Below are 19,471 nucleotides of genomic sequence, written 5' to 3'. Positions count from 1 at the left end.
CACATTCAGCACTGCTTCATCACGCCAATACAATGCATTAGCCAGTGCTGATTGGCCAGAGTACGGAATTCGGCCAATCAGCGCTGGCTCTGCTGGAGGAGGCGGAGTCTAAGGTCGGACCTGAATGGAGACTGGTGTGGAGCGATCTTAGACTCCGCCTCCTCCAGCAGAGCCAGCGCTGATTGGCCGAATTCCGTACTCTGGCCAATCAGCGCTGGCCAATGCATTCTATTAGCCCGATGAAGTAGAGCTGAATGTGTGTGCTAAGCACACACATTCAGCACTGCTTCATCACGCCAATACAATGCATTAGCCAGTGCTGATTGGCCAGAGTACGGAATTCGGCCAATCAGCGCTGGCTCTGCTGGAGGAGGCGGAGTCTAAGGTCGGACCTGAATGGAGACTGGTGTGGAGCGATCTTAGACTCCGCCTCCTCCAGCAGAGCCAGCGCTGATTGGCCGAATTCCGTACTCTGGCCAATCAGCGCTGGCCAATGCATTCTATTAGCCCGATGAAGTAGAGCTGAATGTGTGTGCTAAGCACACACATTCAGCACTGCTTCATCACGCCAATACAATGCATTAGCCAGTGCTGATTGGCCAGAGTACGGAATTCGGCCAATCAGCGCTGGCTCTGCTGGAGGAGGCGGAGTCTAAGGTCGGACCTGAATGGAGACTGGTGTGGAGCGATCTTAGACTCCGCCTCCTCCAGCAGAGCCAGCGCTGATTGGCCGAATTCCGTACTCTGGCCAATCAGCACTGGCTAATGCATTGTATTGGCGTGATGAAGCAGTGCTGAATGTGTGTGCTTAGCACACACATTCAGCTCTACTTCATCGGGCTAATAGAATGCATTGGCCAATCAGCGCTGGCCAATGCATTCTATTAGCTTGATGAAGCAGAGTGTGCACAAGGGTTCAAGCGCACCCTCGGCTCTGATGTAGCAGAGCCGAGGGTGCACAAGGGTTCAAGTGCACCCTCGGCTCTCCTACATCAGAGCCGAGGGTGCGCTTGAACCCTTGTGCAGCCTCAGCTCTGCTACATCAGAGCCGAGGGTGCGCTTGAACCCTTGTGCACACTCTGCTTCATCAAGCTAATAGAATGCATTGGCCAGCACTGATTGGCCAGAGTACGGAATTCGGCCAATCAGCGCTGGCCAATGCATCCCTATGGGAAAAAGTTTATCTCACAAAAATCACAATTACACACCCGATAGAGCCCCAAAAAGTTATTTTTAATAACATTCCCCCCTAAATAAAGGTTATCCCTAGCTATCCCTGCCTGTACAGCTATCCCTGTCTCATAGTCACAAAGTTCACATTCTCATATGACCCGGATTTGAAATCCACTATTCGTCTAAAATGGAGGTCACCTGATTTCGGCAGCCAATGACTTTTCCAATTTTTTTCAATGCCCCCAGTGTCGTAGTTCCTGTCCCACCTCCCCTGCGCTGTTATTGGTGCAAAAAAGGCGCCAGGGAAGGTGGGAGGGGAATCGAATTTTGGCGCACTTTACCACGCGGTGTTCGATTCGATTCGAACATGGCGAACACCCTGATATCCGATCGAACATGTGTTCGATAGAACACTGTTCGCTCATCTCTATTAAGGACCCATTTCTCATACCCGTGTTATTTATATCTCAGTTATTCAAGCCAGTTCAGTTTACTGCTGTAATTTCAACAGGGCTCATGGAATATGTTTGGCTGCAGTCCGTAGCTCATTTATAATTGACTATGAGTAGCCCTGGGAAAAGAACACTACCAATATTAAAAACATCATATATTGATATTTTGCACAACAGCATTGTTCTTGAAGGTTCTGGAGCTATAGTATCTCGTTTGATGGAACTGCTGCCATTTATAACCTCAGATGACCTATAGTCATGTATACTGAGTCACCAGAAAGCTTTCTATTCTCCCCTTACCAGCAGTCTGTGGAGCTCCTCTCATTGGGGGTAAAAGGAGACCAGCCGTCTGTGTAGCACCATTAGTCACTGCGCTCAAAACATGATATATAACATTCATTGGGGTTTGGGGACTTAGGAACCAGAAATAAGTCAATTGCTCCGTTCTTGTTTTTACAAAGTTCTTCCATCAGGGGTGTAAAGATCGAGGTCACAGGAGGGGCGACAGAGACTGGGCCCAGAGGTGTAAGGGGCGAAAGAGTTTGAAGCCCTGCTCATTACCTGGGCGTGGTGGAGTACAAATATAATCTGTCCAGATTGGATTTTAGGGGACCTCACACTTATTGAGGCTTTTTGTTCTTATATAATACAATTTTTAATGCAAAGCCTTTTTTGCCATTTTAATGTTAGATGCAATAAAAGTTATACTTTACTTATATATTTTCCTTTTTCCCTTTTGAGTTATATAATTCTATTTAGCTTTGTACCCTGCTGTGACCACTCTCTTGGGGGAGACGCAATTACACCCTAGCGGTGAAGTGGTTATCTACATTACACTGCTCATACAGCATGCCAGCATTGACAGAAATGACTACCTGGGCATCTATTGTCAGTCAATTATCTGTAGGCAACTTTAGATATGAGATACCCATTTAAATGTTGTCCAGGGAAATATATTTTGCCCATGGATGTAATGGTGAAGAATAAAACTGTGTTGACACTACATTCAGTGTGCACATTCAGCATCGCCCCTAACAGAGAATAAATGTGATACGAATGTAACCTAATGGTACTAAAACAATCATTTGACACTTAGAAATCTGATTCATTAATGTGAATCAGTCAGAGCAAGAAACATGAAGCTAGAAAGAATGTCTCCTTGTAGTCTTTATTCCCGGACTTCTCATCCTAAGGTCTCACCAGCACTTCTACAAATGACAACACCAGTCACACAGGAGCTTGGCATTATGGCTTCTCACCCTCTTGTTGCATCTATTCTTTGCATAATTATAAACGGTAAATTGTTCTTACTGAACTTTAACTTCATAGGATTTCTTCCAGTATATGCTGATTTTATGGAGAGAAGCCTTTACTGGCCAGACACTTCACCAGACTCCAGAAGAATGATTGTCCATGCAATCCTATTCTTCCAAGACTGTGCCTCTCCCTACATGATGGCCATATGCCATAATAGGGTGAATGGCAGGAGTTGTCTATAGGCAGGTTGTAGTTTTTCTGCAGCAGAAGCTACTATATGCTATAAACTGTAGACCTTGAGGATTTGATATAAAAGTCAAGTCTAGGCATCACTGGGTAATCTAATAAGCTATAGTTTCTAATAACTCATAAAAAGAAAATTTACAACAATCTATAACACAAAGGATTTTGTATGTCACTTACTCTAAGACTCTCAACTGTGCCATCTGTGAAAACAATTCCATGAGTGAAGTCATGTCCTCAACCTTCAGATGGTTATTTTGCAAGCTAGGGAAGAGGGATATATGCCAATGAGTTACAAAAATATTCAAATGAATAGATCGCCCACTGTGCTGTTTGTATATATACATTTCATGGATATATTTAATTCTCTAATATGAGACAAGATGGCCATACAAATTACATGTATATTAGCTAAACCTTTGATTTAGAGGGAACAGCCAACCAATCTAAAGTGTATGGGAACCTCTCCTTTCTCCATCTACAAAGGTCAGGAGAAGGAAGGGTCAGACATGTTCAGTTTCAACATACCCATACTTTTGTTATTGGGAAGATAAGCCATGAAAGGCAGTTTTGGGCCAAATACTCTCTCTGATGAGCATGGCTAGTCATAGTTGTTTATTAACATTACCATATCTTTTTGGAGCACTGTTAATTCTATGGTGCTGAAAATTTGAAGATTTACATACAAAACACAAAAAAAACCCACAACAAATACAATACTAACATGGTGATCAGCTGGTACTGTGTGAAAGAGGGCCCTGGCACAAGGGCTTACAATCTATGAAGGAAGGGGGATGGACAGTAGCTGAGGGAAGAGACTGTTCAGATGATGATGTGGTTGCGGAGGGGTTTCTGGAGGTTGCTGGCTTTCCTGAATAGGTGAGTATTCAGGGTGGTCTTTGAAGCGCATGATTGTGGGGGTCAATTTTATGTGTCTTGGTAGCGAGTTCCACAGTATGGGGGGGACACGTCTTGGAAGCGGTTGTGTGAAAAATGGATATGAACAGAGCAGAATAGAAGATTTAGGAAGATTGGAGATTAGGTGTATGGAAGGGACAGGTTGTGGATGGCTTTGTATGTTAGCATTAACATTTAAACATACTTAAAGGGAGTCTATTATTGGCTAGATCGTTTTTTAAATAAGTATATCTTTACATAGTCTTTAGAAAGGCCATTCTAGGCATACCTTTCATTCATTGATCCTCGCAGCCATTTCTTTTTTAATCAACCCGGTTTTCTTGATATGCTAATTATCCTGCACGGAGCACTGGAAGTGTTACCCCTGTTCCCTAAGCAAGGCTGTGTGTTGATGGACTTTCAATGAGAACAAACATTTATAATCACTATAGAATGTATGCTAACATTCTGGTAACACCTCCTGAATTGACTTATTATAATTGGTGGAATCTAGAGGAGAATTTGTTTCAGATGATAACATAAATTCTAATGTAACTCCTCACGAGTTTGTTCTCTAATAATTTCATAATACATGGACAAAGAATAACATTAGGGGTGGTTGCACCCTCTATAACACAGTGATAGTGCTTGGCGACACTGAATTAGACTAATCAGTCTAATTAATGATAGAATCCCTTTAATAAAAAGTGATCAAAGCAAAAGACTTTCTCCAAAATGGTATGCACAAAAAGTACATGTATTCTGTAAAAGAAAAATGCAACCAGGAGTCCATTGGTAGGTCTCCTACCTGCCATGGCAACACCTTGGACCCTGCAGTCTTTCTGTGGGGAACCCAACAGGATGATAGGTGTGTGGGGGGGAATGTCTCATAACCACCTAGATGCCATGATTGCTATTGACTCCTGCAGCTAGTACCAAGCATCAAATGTGTAATACAGCTGGAACCCGGAAGCCATATAACAGGCAAAGCTCTTGTGCATGCTGCAGCAATGTGCCATACTTTACAGTGCTGAATGTTAAATATATGCACAGCATGATATAATAGTACAGCAGAGTATAAAGGGGTGAAATAGTTAAAAAAAAGATTCCAGAAAACAATATCATGGCTTTACAAGCTTCTGATAAATGAAGTCAAGTTAATTCATTGGAGGTGCATCCTTGGAACAATTTCCAAACTCGTAAAGATCCCAAACTCATTCATCTGTTCGATTGATAACTTACAAGTTACCAAATACCACAAGACCACCATATACCATTCAACCATCGTACTATTTAGGAAGGAGACACAGAACGTGCAAGTCAATCCAATAACAACAGATGGAGGACAGATACATAACTGTAAGTATCCATATTAACAGTAAAGCATGTCCTATACACATGACCTACAAGGTGCTCAGCAAGGAACCATTGCTCCAAAACTGACATTTAAGAAGTTACAATTCGCAACTGCACATGGGGATAAAAATATTACTTGAAAAAATGTCCTCCAGTCTATTGAAACAAAAATTGAACTGTTTGGTTATAGTCATCATTGTTGAGTATAGAGAAATATGAGGTAGACTTGCATGAAAAAAGAACATTATCTCAACAATGAGGCGGAGGAGTTTCATGTTGTGGAAGTATTAATCTGCAGGAAGAACACGATGTGAAGACTGAGGCAACATCTCATGATATCAGCTATGAAGTTAAAGCATGGGCACAAATGGATATTCAAAATGGAAAATGACCCCAAAAATATTTTCAAATTTGAAGATAAAAACACTCAGCCCAACTCACACTGACACATATCAAAGAAAGCTCCGTCCTCGTGAGGTCTCTGATAGACAGTCTGAAAAACCTTCCCAGCCAAAGGTGAAGGATGAATCCAAAACAAAAATGTGGTGTTAAACAAGCAAATGATTTCAATGATTACTAAAACACAACTTTTAATTAAATGAACATCACAAAAAAGTGAATAAAATCACAAAATTTCCATGAGCAGTAAAATAGTGAAAAAAACACTGACGCATTTCGGAGGATATTCCTCCTTCGTCACTAAGTCCAAAACGCATCAGCATTTTTTCTTATTTAAAAGTTATTTTTTATTAACCATTGAAATCATCTGCTTGCTGGACAACACGTTTTGTTTTGGAACCATACTTTCAAATCTATGGAATTTGGCTATGGTGTATGTAAACGTACAACTTCAACTTCTATACACATTTCTAACAGCTCATATTAGAGGGATCTGGTGTGGACAATGCATTCATAAACTATAATTTAGTGGGATAATGTGCATCCCCTCTTGTATTATTTTCTATAGGGAAATTCAGAAATTTACTGAAACCAGGAAGTAAAAATTGATAATAAGATTTTCACATTTGCAAATGACTTTACATTCATATCTAGTTTCCGTTCCTAGTACAATATGTCTGCGTATTATTGCATACAAGTTTGATGCAAATAATAGTGTAGTTGTACAGTATATTTCACAAGTATAGAAGGCAGTTACTTGATTTCCTGTAGTGATGAACAGAGAGGAAAAGACTGCATCAGAGTGCTAACTCCATCCTTCGTGAGCCGCCCCACTGTCACGCTGAGGAAACAAGAAGAAGTAGAGCTTATATTAGTATACCGCCTATGTCATACCCATCTCCTGCTCTGTTAGGTGAATTTAATATCTCTGTGCAGTACCAGACATAGAGAAACTTAAAGGGTATATTAAAGAAATTCAGAAAACCATTCCAAAATGTTATGTTACTGACAAAAAGGCTTATGGAAGAAGAAGATGAAACAAATTTTTTTTCCAAAGAATAGGTTTGGTATTTTTCCTTTGTAGCCTCTTCTGGCAAATGTTCCTAATTTGACTGACGGGTGAATAGGTCTACATAATGTGAAGGAGGTTGACTCATGAACACAACCACTTGTCTATTACTAAATGGAAGATCAAACATGTTACTATAGCAAAGTATTACATTCATTCATATTAATGGCTTCCCTCTCTTACTACTCCCCAGTCTAAATTATAGAAGTAGGGATCAATGGGAAACCCCTCCATGCTGTCCATATGAGGTTCCCTGTGGGTTTACAGAGACAGGGCAGAATAAATTACTACATAGGTTCACTTTAAACTACCCATTTTTGTTAATTTAACCCCATCCTCTTGTAATGGAAAAATCTAATGCAGAAACAAATGTGAATTGTAGTACATCCTTGCTCTGTCCGTTAAGTTTTTATAAAGCCAAGGATAACAAAAAAAAAATCACACTCAGAATGGCCCATTATGAACACCATGAGGCCGATTTATTAAGACTGGAGTATAGTATGCCACTCATAATGAACAGCCATATTGGAGTGAAATGTGCCAGAATTATATTAAAATCATTATGAATAAATAGGGTAAAAGTTGCCATTTTATTCATGTGCACCAAAGATTACTATTTTGACATGCTTTGTACAAATCAGCTCTCATATTGTTCAATATATTTACAACAGACAGAAAAAAACTTGTATAATACATTGATAATGTCCTTTATATAGCTGTGATTAAAAATATTTGCTGCCTACGGCCGTCACTAGTGGGAGCTGACTGCATATGGATTAATACAACTACTACTGAACTGTACACTGCAAAGATCTCATTACACCATTCTCTCCCTAGTGGTGGCCACAGGAAAATGAAGTGAATCTGTGTCAAGAAGCCAACAAAGCCCATTGTTTTACAGGCTCCCTTACAGTAAAGTCTCCATTACAGGTCCCCATGCAGTAATGTCATATGTTACAGGCCCCCATATACATAGTATATATAGTGCCCCACCATACAGGCTCCACAGAGTAACCTTAGGCTGTTAGCTAGTGGATTTCTCTGGAAGGTAGCAACCGATTTTCACTTTTCTATTCCTGCTCCTGTCCATGGCTGCCTCCACTCAGGCCTGCATGGGGCATTGCATGTTACGTCTTGATGCTGAAGAGCATCAGGGCACGATGTGCAGGACGTAATAGTCATACACATAGGTATGCATAAGCATAGGTAAGTGAAATTCATCCGTTTCCTGCTGAATTAGTCCAGCAGGTATCAAAATATTAAAATATATATATATATATATATATATATAGCGGGGGCCAGCCTAAGGTCCTGGACCCCATAGCAGTCTCTATGGCGGTAGTTACACCACTGATGGTAGGTGACGTAATGATAATATTCTATCTTTATGGTTCTGATGAAAAGAGAACTGTACAACGGAAATGTCTATTTACTATGTGCTTTTTTAGTGACACGTATAAAAACTCTATAGATTTCCTTATTTATTTTTGCATCAATTATAGCAGGAGAAATATGCTAACATGATTTCTTTTTAAGTAGATTAAAATTCTTATTTGAATATAGTCCAGATGTAAACAGAATATAAAAGCAACACTAAACATGGATTGAAGGACAACAGTTAAAAATGCAGATAATGTTTATACCACTGTCATGATCTCGTAGCAATCCATGAGGAAACACAGGGGTTAATTTGATACTGATGAGTTACATTTGAGCTAGTGAGGGGTGGGGCTTAGCCAAGAAGGAAGGGGTTAACAATTTTTTTGTCTTAATGTACACAAAGCATTGAGAGGACTCCTGCTCCAGACAGTTGTTCTACCACCAGACACAGGACAGGGAGGAGGGGGACATGGCTGATGTCTCATGGATGTATTTTCTGCTTTTAATGTTCTTTTACAATGACCGTGTAGCTGCTTCATTATACAATAAATGACCACTTGTAAAGCAATATAAAATGATTTACTGCATAGTAAAGGAAGAGGCAAGAAATGTATTTCACCCTTTGATAAAAGCTTAAAGCCTAAAATATAGTCCTACACTCCATGTTTGTGTAAAAGGAAAATGTATGTTTTGGTACCGTGTTAGCCAGTGGTTATAAAATATAAAAAACAAAAAAAACTTTGCAAGTCTTCAGTAGGTGATACCTTTTTTAATGGCTAACTCATAATGATGACAGAATATGACGTTTCGAAGCTTTCCTCTGAGCTTCTTCTTCAGATATAACATATGTTATATCTGAAGAAGAAGCTCAGAGGAAAGCTTCGAAACGTCATATTCTGTCATCATTATGAGTTAGCCATTAAAAAAGGTATCACCTACTGAAGACTTGCAAAGTTTTTTTTGTTTTCCATGTTTGTGTGTGAGAAGGTAAAAGGCTTGCGGTCTGTAAAGTACCTGATTTTCTTCATCTTTTCATTGCCAGATATCACAGGGGAAAGAGCTTGCACAAATACATCCCCATACTTGCGGTGTCTGAAACTAAGCCAAATATGTACAAGTTAGCATACATGATACAGGAGAAAATGAAGCAACCAACATACTGTATATTAGATAATAATGCACATTTCAATAACCTTTTCTACCCTTATGTGGAATATTTCTTAGGCCTGGTTCACATCTGCGTTCGGTATTCTGTTCGGGGAGTCCGCTTGGGGACCGCCGAACGGAATATCTAATGCTTTGACAAGTGGTGAGCGATGAAAGCGTATAGACCCCACAGACTATAATGGGGTCCATTTGTTTTCTGCACGGTGTCCGCACAAGTCATGCGGAGAGGAAAGTAGATCATGAAGTACTTTTCTCTCTGCATGCTCCGTGCGGACACCGTGGACCCGATTTTAGTTTATGGGGTCCATGTGCTTTCTTAGCTCACTGCTTGTCAATACGATCAGTATTCCGTTTGGGGTATCCCCAAGTGGACTCCCTGAACAGAATACTGAACGCGGATGTGAACCAGGCTTTAGTAGTCACAATCACATGAGAAAACAGATGACTTCCTCCAGTTTTACCATGTCAGTAAAACCATCTCCTGCACTCCTAAACAACTCTACTAAATAAAGTTCCTGTATTATACTAAAGCTGATAAATACTGTAAATCTGAACAGGTTCTAGGAGACTATCAAATTCTAGGGGATTATCCAACAACTATATATAGATGCCTCCTGATTGTTGTTTGCCTGCAGATGTCAGGGGTCAGAAATGTTGGATCAAATTTAAAAAAAAAAATATGCAGCTTCTTATTGAAAACAATGGGAGGTAATGGGAATTCAGAGTTTGCAGTTGATTTTAAGATAGAATCAGCCTAAAATCAGCTCCAAATTATACTGTGAGAACATATCCCTAGGAGGATTTCCCACTATAAGTTATAGCCAATTGCTAAAATAAGCGACCGTCTGCTTCACCCCAAGTGTGAGAAGGAGCGTTATCGCAAGTCCTTCCTTCCAACCGCGACCAGGCTGTATAATCTACATCAGTCCAAGCGAAGATCACTCCGCACAGAAAACTAATGTGACTATGAAGTCTTCCTTCTTTCTCTTCCGTTCCTTAGCTGCTATGGACTCCTAGTATATCTTCTCTTCTCAGCATTTGTGTGCCTACTTCTGTAATATATTACTGTGTATTATCCTGTATATGTATTACTATGCTGCTGTAACATACTGAAATTTCCCCACTGCGTGACTATTAAAGGATTATCTTATCTTATCTTATTACTAATTGGAGGAGATCTATACAGCATAATGTCATTGCTAATGTGAACATAAGCATAAGTAACACTTTGGCTTAGATGTTTGAGATGTGAAGAAGTTGCCACTTTACCTTAAAGTCTGTATCAGTTTACATGTTGCAAGAATATTTAAGCACTCTAGCTCCATTGGACAACCTGCAAAATCTAATGAAACTAAACACGATCCATGTTTAACAACAAACATCAAAGCAGTCATATCAACTGGTGAAATCCTAAAATTTCTTAGCTCATATTTCATAGCTGTGAACTTTCCAACATATTGGGCTAGGAGTTCGTTCTGAGTTTCGTAAACGCAGTGACACAACTCAATAAGCTTGGGCCCGGTGAGTTGCGTGTCCGCCAGTCTCTTGAGAAATTCTGTAATAACATTTTGTTTCTTTAATATCAGATTCTTCGGGCCCCCTAACTCATACAAAAACGTCTGACAATCTTTGGCTGACAGCCCAGAAAGGAATATATGAAGATTATCCGTGAGTTCACCGGTAGCATTTTGCTTCAAGGACCACTTTGACTTTAGAGACAGCTTTTTTTGTAGTTTGTCCTCTGTGATTGTCTCGCTAACCATCAAATGCAATGCTGCAAAAAACTCCTGGGAACTTAGGTGTACAAAGGAGTATCCAACATCAGTGCAGCTGTCAAACTTTTTGACATCAAAAATTGATAGAAGTCCATGACTTGTAGCAAATCCGTGAAGGTCCTTGGAAATTTGTTCAGTGTAAAAGACTGACTTCTTCTTATTAAGTCCATTAAGTGCAACAGAAGACAACTCAAGGATGAGAGAACTGAATGTTTTTATTATTGCCGCTTCCTCCATACACTGCGTCATCCTTTTCTGAATGAAAATAATCAGCATTTTTACATAGAACTGTGTAATTGTCTGAGGAAGTTGGGAGAAAGAGAAAGTGCTTTGCAAATGTTCCAAGCAAACACATATAATGTGACATAAGGCAGGAACAAAGCACATGTGCATCAACTTGTTATTGTCTCTTAGATAAGATAACACTTTGTCTTTCAAGGGATTCAAGTAGAAAAAGTCATCAATATACAGTTCAACTCTTTTTTTGTCAAAGCCCAGAACCTCGGCTACGTGGTCTACAGAATATAGTGGAACACTGTTTAATAGTTTTGGCCTGCACGTGACAATGACGGTACATCCTTGTAGAACTGTACCATAAAAAATGTTCGTAAACAATTGAGAAATGGAAGTATTTTGCAAAATGTCATGATTAGTTGGGGAATTGTCTGTAAAATGACCCAAAAACTCATCCAAGCCATCAAATATGATCAGAACTTTCATGGGGTTCTTGATGATGTAGTCCAACACTTCTTCTGAATATAGGTCGGGCGTCAGAAACAAATCAAAGAGAAGTTCCCTGAGAGTCAAATCCCTATTGATCAGATTTAGCTGACGAAACTCAAATAGAAATGTCAGCATAAACTGAGTGAAATTTCCACGTGCCCAATCGTAGCAGATTCGATGGGTCAACATTGTCTTTCCAGTGCCAGGCATACCCACCAGAAGAATAACATGTGTCTTAACTAAGCTCATTCTCCTGAAGAGATTGTTTGTTTTTACAGTGTCAAAGATTTCCTCCATAACTGAGGATTTTTCTGGATCTTCCCTACCTCTTGGTTTATTCTTGGCCATTTTGGTTCCTTTAATCAGTGGTTCAACAAACATTGGGTTACACTGTCCTCTAGGATCTCGTACATCCTTAAAGCAATACTTTACCAGCAGGGAATCTATGATTTGCTGTTTGTAGCGTTTTGTCGATTCTAAGAGAATAAACAGTTATTAACATTTAGCACAAGGAAATAATGTCAATTACATGGAACCGGTAGCACATGGACGTTCCGGAATTACCTTGTAGTCTTCTCTGTCTGTCTTCTTCATATGACAAACAGTTTCTCCAACCCACTTCATTTGACCCTAAAGTACAGTTTAAAATGTAGGAACGTCACATTGGTAATATTACAACTATAAAGATGTTCTATATGATGTATGAACAACCTTCTAATGACTTGTTTCCATTGTCGTGCTTTTAGGTGCCATACACAAGTATTTAGGTATTTCTTATGTTTACAAGTATCTAGATTAAAGGGATTATGCAGATTCTAATATTGATGGTCTATCCTTAGGATAGGTTATTAATATTAGATCTGCGAGGGTCCGAGACCTGGGACCTTCACAGATAACCTACTCCAGGACAGCACAGATTCCTCACTTGCCACACAAGCTGTGGTGGTGGCTTTAGGTATTGAAGTCTATGGAGTATCGTTGGAGCACCAAACCCCACGGCTACTAAGCATAAACATTACTGGGAACTGTGATGTCCCCAAACGGCACATCTGTACGGGTCGCTAGAGTTGGATCCTCGGAGATCTAATATTGATGATCTACCCTAAGGATAGGTCATCAATATTAGAAACTGAATAGCTCCTTTAAAGTAAAAGGGTGGAATAAAACTAGGAAAGAGGGTTGGGTTGGTTGTAGAAACACTGACATCAAAATAGCAGAGCGGATAAAACTTAACTTTTACTTAAATAATCTAAAAGATAGGTACCTACTCAAAAGCCAAAACCTACTTGGGCCTTTATAGTTCTTGTCTAGAAACACTGATACTGTGGTGCATGGGAAGAGTCTAATATGGCAGCTCAGTCGTATTTACTTTACAAGAAATCTGTCACCAGGTTTATGCTGCCCTATCTGAGTAATGGAGGAAAACATGTAAGTGATAAAATGCTGTAACATGGTGACCACCACTACATGTGACATGCTGCCCTTAGATAGGACAAACATTGTCAAGTGCTGATCCTGGGGGAAAAAAATTCTAATTTCAATCATCCCCTTTAATAAAGATAATACTACATAGCTCATAAAAATCATACAATCCCTACAAATTGTACAGCGCTGCGGAATATGTTGGCGCTATATAAATAAAATTTATTATTATTATTATTATTATTATTATTATTATTATTACATTTAAAGAGGATCTGTCACCTAAACTTGACATTTTTTTTTTTTAGTAAAACATTGTATTTCCAATGGTCAGTTGTCAATTCATAGATTTCAAGCAAGAGGAGGACATATTGAAGAGTTCTACAAAAAGATGGTCCAGAATAGTCATTTTATAGAAACTTCAAGCATTTACTACCTTAGGCACCTAAGCTAAAATGACAGGTCATCCTTAATATAAGTGAAACTTTAGGTGCTAACCTTCTCCTGTTAGACTTAGTAATGGGACCTCTAGATCCATGGGAAGCGCACACTCCATGCAGATGGTTCCTATCAGTGACTTCCAGGCTGCTGTATCAGATTTCCATAGCATCTGAAGAATTGTGGATACTTTTTCTTTGTCATCATCAGTTTTTGGTAAATGATAAGTAAGATCTACGTTAGGCACCAAGGCCTGTACCTTGCCAAACACCCAGTCTACATCTTGACAAAGAAAGTCTACCAGTTGCGGCATAATAATATCTATTTCTCCTTGTACTTCTGTGTCTTCCATCCTAACACTGTAAGAAAAATGATGGATTTTTATGGATGTTAATGATACTTTATTATTTTTAGTACAAAATTCAAATGTTTAAAATATTGATTAATATAACAATAGCTTAAAAACCTTTTAACAATTTCTATGATTTTACCTGCATTGTTGAGTTCTACATTTAGATAACCCTATAGCTTATGCTCTAAGATTAGGTTCACATTGCCATTATTAATGTCTGTTGGTCTCATCCATTAAAGGATGAGAGCAATGGACATTTACCATAGAATGCAGATGGAGAACCCAACATCTGGTGTCCATTTGCATTTTCATGTTAAAAGAAAATAACAGAAGCTTTTTCCTGTCATGGGATGGGGCTCCATCTGTGTCCGTCATTGTTTCACTGTTAAAGTCTGTTGCTCTTATCCTAAGATGGATGACAGCAATGAATGGTCATAATGAACGTCCCCTAAATAATTATACACTATGTGCTGAACTTTTGTGTCAAAGGTGTAATGGCTGAGACAAAGAACAACTAGTTTGTTTTATATACTTATCCATATACACCATGCTTGTACAAAATGTCCATTGACAAAACCATAGGTTTTGACCTTATGTGCCTCCCCCCCCCCCCCCTAAAGTGTGTATGTCAACAGTTTAACCCCAGGTGATAGCACTAGATGATGAGGCTAAAGCAGTCTTAGGCTGAGTTCAGACAGAATTTTTTAGTCTGGAATTTGACGCGGAGGATGCCTCAGATTCCAGACCAAAAAATGGGTAGCCATGACTGGATGCTGATGCAGTGCATTGGCATCCAGCCGCGGCACTCCGCTCTGGATTAGGCCCAAGTGAATGGGCCTAGTCGGGAGGGAGTGTCTTCAGGCAGACGCCCAGACACGGATGCCTGAAGAATGAGCATGTCGCTTCTTTTTTTCCGGGAGACCCCGAACATACTACTCACGGAAAAAAGAAATGACCGGCTCCCATTGATTTCAATGGGAGCCGTTTTTTTGGTCAGGATTTTGAGGTGGATTCCGCCTCAAAATCCTGATCAAAATACTCTGTCTGAACTCAGCCTAAACCATCCTGGGTTGAAGGACATGATACTTAGATGGCCCAGAAAATAAAAGTTTTACTCCACCTTGAATTGCAATTGCAAATGTCACTGGGTTGTTCCCTTTCAGGGTAGTGTCTTGGACTACATAGACTGTTGAGCAGGGGGAGAGCCTGCAGAGCATTAGCATGAAAAGTGTCGCAACACTCTAAAACAACGTCTACCCGGATTTTGCATAAGGCGACTGTTCTCACAGAGAACACTCACACTCACTCTCACAGACTCAGTTCTCCAGTGTTTTGCAGTGTAGCAGGCTGTTTCCGGGGATGACGCAGACCAGATAGGAACAACAGGTGGCTGGAGCGCCAAATACCATCAAAATGCAAGAAATTTCCCTAAGTCTAGGTTCACATCTGCATTCGTTTTTTGTTCGGGAAGCCAGCTTTGAGACTCCCCAAACATAAACCTAATCTGCATAAAAAGTGGTTACCTTAGGAAGCCCACAGACCCCATAGACTATAATGGGGTCCATGTGGTTCGCTAGGTTTTCACTCGAAAAGGGCAAAAAATGCGGAGGGGGAACAGAATCCCCAAATGTAGTACAAGTGCTATTGTGAACCCAGCGTCATACAATGAGCCGGTACTATGGCGTAACCCAAATAACAAGCTGCCTGTGCAACAAGTAACTCCCCCAAATTGTTCAACACCTATGCACAACCACAGTTCTGCCTCACCACTAGCAACCGCTAACGAAAGACAACAAATCAAACTTAAGTAAAACAAACATAACACTACATAGCTAGAAAGGGATTGCTAACCTGTCTTGGGTAAGGGTACAGTATACTGCCATCAATGTTTACCTACCTAGGGTTGCTAACTAGAGAGGCCCGCACCTCTACAGTAGGACCCACATCTATCAGACATGTCAATTGTGGCATATCCTGTATAGCATTAGACCAAATACCCCATCACTTTACAGATATTAACAAAAATAATAGTAAAGACATGGTAATATATCTATACAACAAGGTGTATACACCAAAGTCATTACCAATAAGACAGCATCACAATAAAAATTAAGTAGAGTATAATCCTATTAATATTATAAATGTGAAAGTTTGTGAGTTTGTGGGTTTGTGTGTTTGGATGTTTGCATGTTTGGATGTTTGTTCCTCAATCACGGAAAAACCGCTCCACCGATTTGGCTGAAATTTTCCACAAACATAGTTAATACACCCGATTGCGCAATAGGCTACTTTTCGTCACAATAACGCACATACGTTTGTGCCAGGACCCCCACAAAACTCAAACTCACACCACCATCTCTGCAATCTCACACACTTTGGACCATAGCAAGCCACAAAATTCATATTACCCTCTACAGCCTAGCCCCTAACCCCACACAATCACATATACACTCACCGGCCACTTTATTAGGTACACCATGCTAGTAACGGGTTGGACCCCCTTTTGCCTTCAGAACTGCCTCAATTCTTCGTGGCATAGATTCAACAAGGTGCTGGAAGCATTCCTCAGAGATTTTGGTCCATATTGACATGATGGCATCACACAGTTGCCGCAGATTTGTCGGCTGCACATCCATGATGCGAATCTCCCGTTCCATCACATCCCAAAGATGCTCTATTGGATTGAGATCTGGTGACTGTGGTGGCCATTGGAGTACAGTGAACTCATTGTCATGTTCAAGAAACCAGTCTGAGATGATTCCAGCTTTATGACATGGCATTGCATTATCCTGCTGAAAGTAGCCATCAGATGTTGGGTACATTGTGGTCATAAAGGGATGGACATAGTGAGCAACAATACTCAGGTAGGCTTTGGCGTTGCAACGATGCTCAATTGGTACCAAGGGGCCCAAAGAGTGCCAAGAAAATATTCCCCACACCACCATGACAGCACCACCACCAGCCTGAACCGTTGATACAAGGCAGGATGGATCCATGCTTTCATGTTGTTGACGCTAAATTCTGACCCTACCATCCGAATGTCGCAGCAGAAATCGAGACTCATCAGACCAGGCAACGTTTTTCCAATCTTCAATTGTCCAATTTCGATGAGCTTGTGCAAATTGTAGCCTCAGTTTCCTGTTCTTAGCTGAAAGGAGTGGCACCCGGTGTGGTCTTCTGCTGCTGTAGCCCACCTGCCTCAAAGTTCGACGTACTGTGCGTTCAGAGATGCTCTTCTGGCTACCTTGGTTGTAACGGGTGGCTATTTGAGTCACTGTTGCCTTTCTATCAGCTCGAACCAGTCTGGCCATTCTCCTCTGACCTCTGGCATCAACAACGCATTTCCGCCCACAGAACTGCCGCTCACTGGATGTTTTTTCTTTTTCGGACCATTCTCTGTAAACCCTAGAGATGGTTGTGCGTGAAAATCCCAGTAGATCAGCAGTTTCTGAAATACTCAGACCAGCCCTTCTGGCACCAACAACCATGCCACGTTCAAAGGCACTCAAATCACCTTTCTTCCCCATACTGATGCTCGGTTTGAACTGCAGGAGATTGTCTTGACCATGTCTACATGCCTAAATGCACTGAGTTGCTGCCATGTGATTGGCTGATTAGAAATTAAGTGTTAACGAGCAGTTGGACAGGTGTACCTAATAAAGTGGCCGGTGAGTGTACATATACTTTACCACTTTGCCCCTCACCTTAATGATACTCCAGGGGGCTCTCTTTAATGCTCCAGAGCAGCCATGTTTGCCGACCCCCACCGCTCTAACAATCCGTGACACCGCCCACCCATGTCAATACCCCTAGGCGGTCTAATAAATGCAAAAAAAAAAAGTTTAAAAAAAGTAAAAAAAAAATATTAAAAAAAAATAAAAAGGATTAAAAATTCAAATCACCCCCCTTTCCCTAGAACACATATAAAAGTAGTTAAAAACTGTGAAACACATACATGTTAGGTATCACCACGTCCAAAATCGCCCGCTCTACAAAGCTATACAAATATTTTTCCTACTCGGTAAACGACGTAGCAGAAAAAATGGTCAAAAGTGCCAAACCGCCATTTTTTCACTGTTTTGATTCTGATAAAAAATTGAATAAAAAGTGATCAAAGCAATAACATTTCCCGAAAATGGTAGGAACTACAAAGTACACCCGGTCCCGCAAAAAAAGACGCCCTATACATACCTGTACACGCACGTATAAAAAAGTTACGGCTGTCGGAATATGGCGACTTTTCAAAAAATTATTTTTTAACACAGTTTTGGATTTTTTTTAAGGGGTCAAAATGTAAATAAAACCATATAAATTTGGTATCCCCGGAATCGTAACGAAACACAGAATACAGGGGACATGTCATTTTGGTTGCACAGTGAACGCCATAAAACCAAAGCCCGTAAGAAAGCTGCAGAAATGCATATGGCTCTGGGAGTGGAGAAATAAAAAAGTTATAGGGTTTAGAAGGAGGGGAGTCAAAAATGAAAATCAAAATGCCATCGGCGGTAAAGGGTTAACTTCAAATACCTCTGTCCCAAAGTCACTATGTAAAGTTTCTCACAACACCATATAGCAGCTCAAATACAAATTAACTTCAACACAAAAGTCTCATGTATTCTCTGAATTACAGCAAAAACAAGATACAAACTTACATTTCATATCCCATACCTTATACACAGTACGAAAACCTTACCCACGCCTGTATATACCCACTTCTACAATCACCGCAGATGAAGTCGCGGGTAACAGCTAGTCTATAATATATTGTCTAAGCTTCAAGGTAAAATCCAGTTTAGGACAATTTACACATGCACATACTCATCTACATGGTCACATTAGTGCTTCGTACAACCGTAACAGGGAACTTATAGGTTTATATAGGGCCGTACTGTATGTCTGTTGTCTACAATTTCACGTTCTTTTGGCAATAATTGTATCCCGGTGTTCTCCCCTACAACAATTGCTTCTGGGGAAGAGTAACTTAGACACATGGATATGTCTGGTAATGTGTTTGAGAATGGAGCAGAGACAAACCACTGTCTGAGTTCATCCAGTTATACATGAACACAATAAAACACAGAATTTGTACTTACTATTATTTTTTTGTATGATGTATATGGTGCATTTCTCTACCTTCACAGCCAAGTTATTAATACATGGAAAGAGAAAGCAAAATAAAAGATGGAAAGCCCCGTCCTGGTTGAAAAGGGTGTGACTTTATATGATACTAAGTGGTAGAATCGCTCATTAGATATGTTCGGAAAAAAAGCTAAAAATTATAAAAAAGGAAAAAAGATTTTCATTGTGTTTCTCTTTCTTTTTTTGTTAAATCTTCAAACCAGGCAGAGAAGGTGAATTGCCGTTCAGT

General features: G+C 40.2%; 1 protein-coding gene across 1 annotated transcript in view; it reads right to left on the bottom strand.

Annotated features, from left to right (window-relative positions):
• The window catches only part of NLRC5 (NLR family CARD domain containing 5), a 95,335-nt gene extending 81,224 nt beyond the window's left edge, over positions 1–14,111 (bottom strand). Inside the window, exons 1-6 of the mRNA XM_075281856.1 lie at positions 13,812–14,111; positions 12,456–12,521; positions 10,663–12,367; positions 9,241–9,324; positions 6,535–6,618; positions 3,306–3,389 (exon numbers count right to left, since the gene is read on the bottom strand). Of these exons, the coding sequence (XP_075137957.1) occupies positions 3,306–3,389; positions 6,535–6,618; positions 9,241–9,324; positions 10,663–12,367; positions 12,456–12,521; positions 13,812–14,103 (2,315 nt within the window). The 5' untranslated portion in view covers positions 14,104–14,111. The remainder of the gene's footprint in view (positions 1–3,305; positions 3,390–6,534; positions 6,619–9,240; positions 9,325–10,662; positions 12,368–12,455; positions 12,522–13,811) is intronic.
• Between the last annotated feature and the right edge of the window lie 5,360 nt (positions 14,112–19,471).

Source organism: Leptodactylus fuscus, chromosome 7 (assembly GCF_031893055.1).
Source record: "Leptodactylus fuscus isolate aLepFus1 chromosome 7, aLepFus1.hap2, whole genome shotgun sequence".
Taxonomy (NCBI): domain Eukaryota; kingdom Metazoa; phylum Chordata; class Amphibia; order Anura; family Leptodactylidae; genus Leptodactylus; species Leptodactylus fuscus.
The sequence above is the reverse complement of the archived record's forward strand: the minus strand, read 5'-3'. Positions and strand labels throughout refer to the sequence as shown.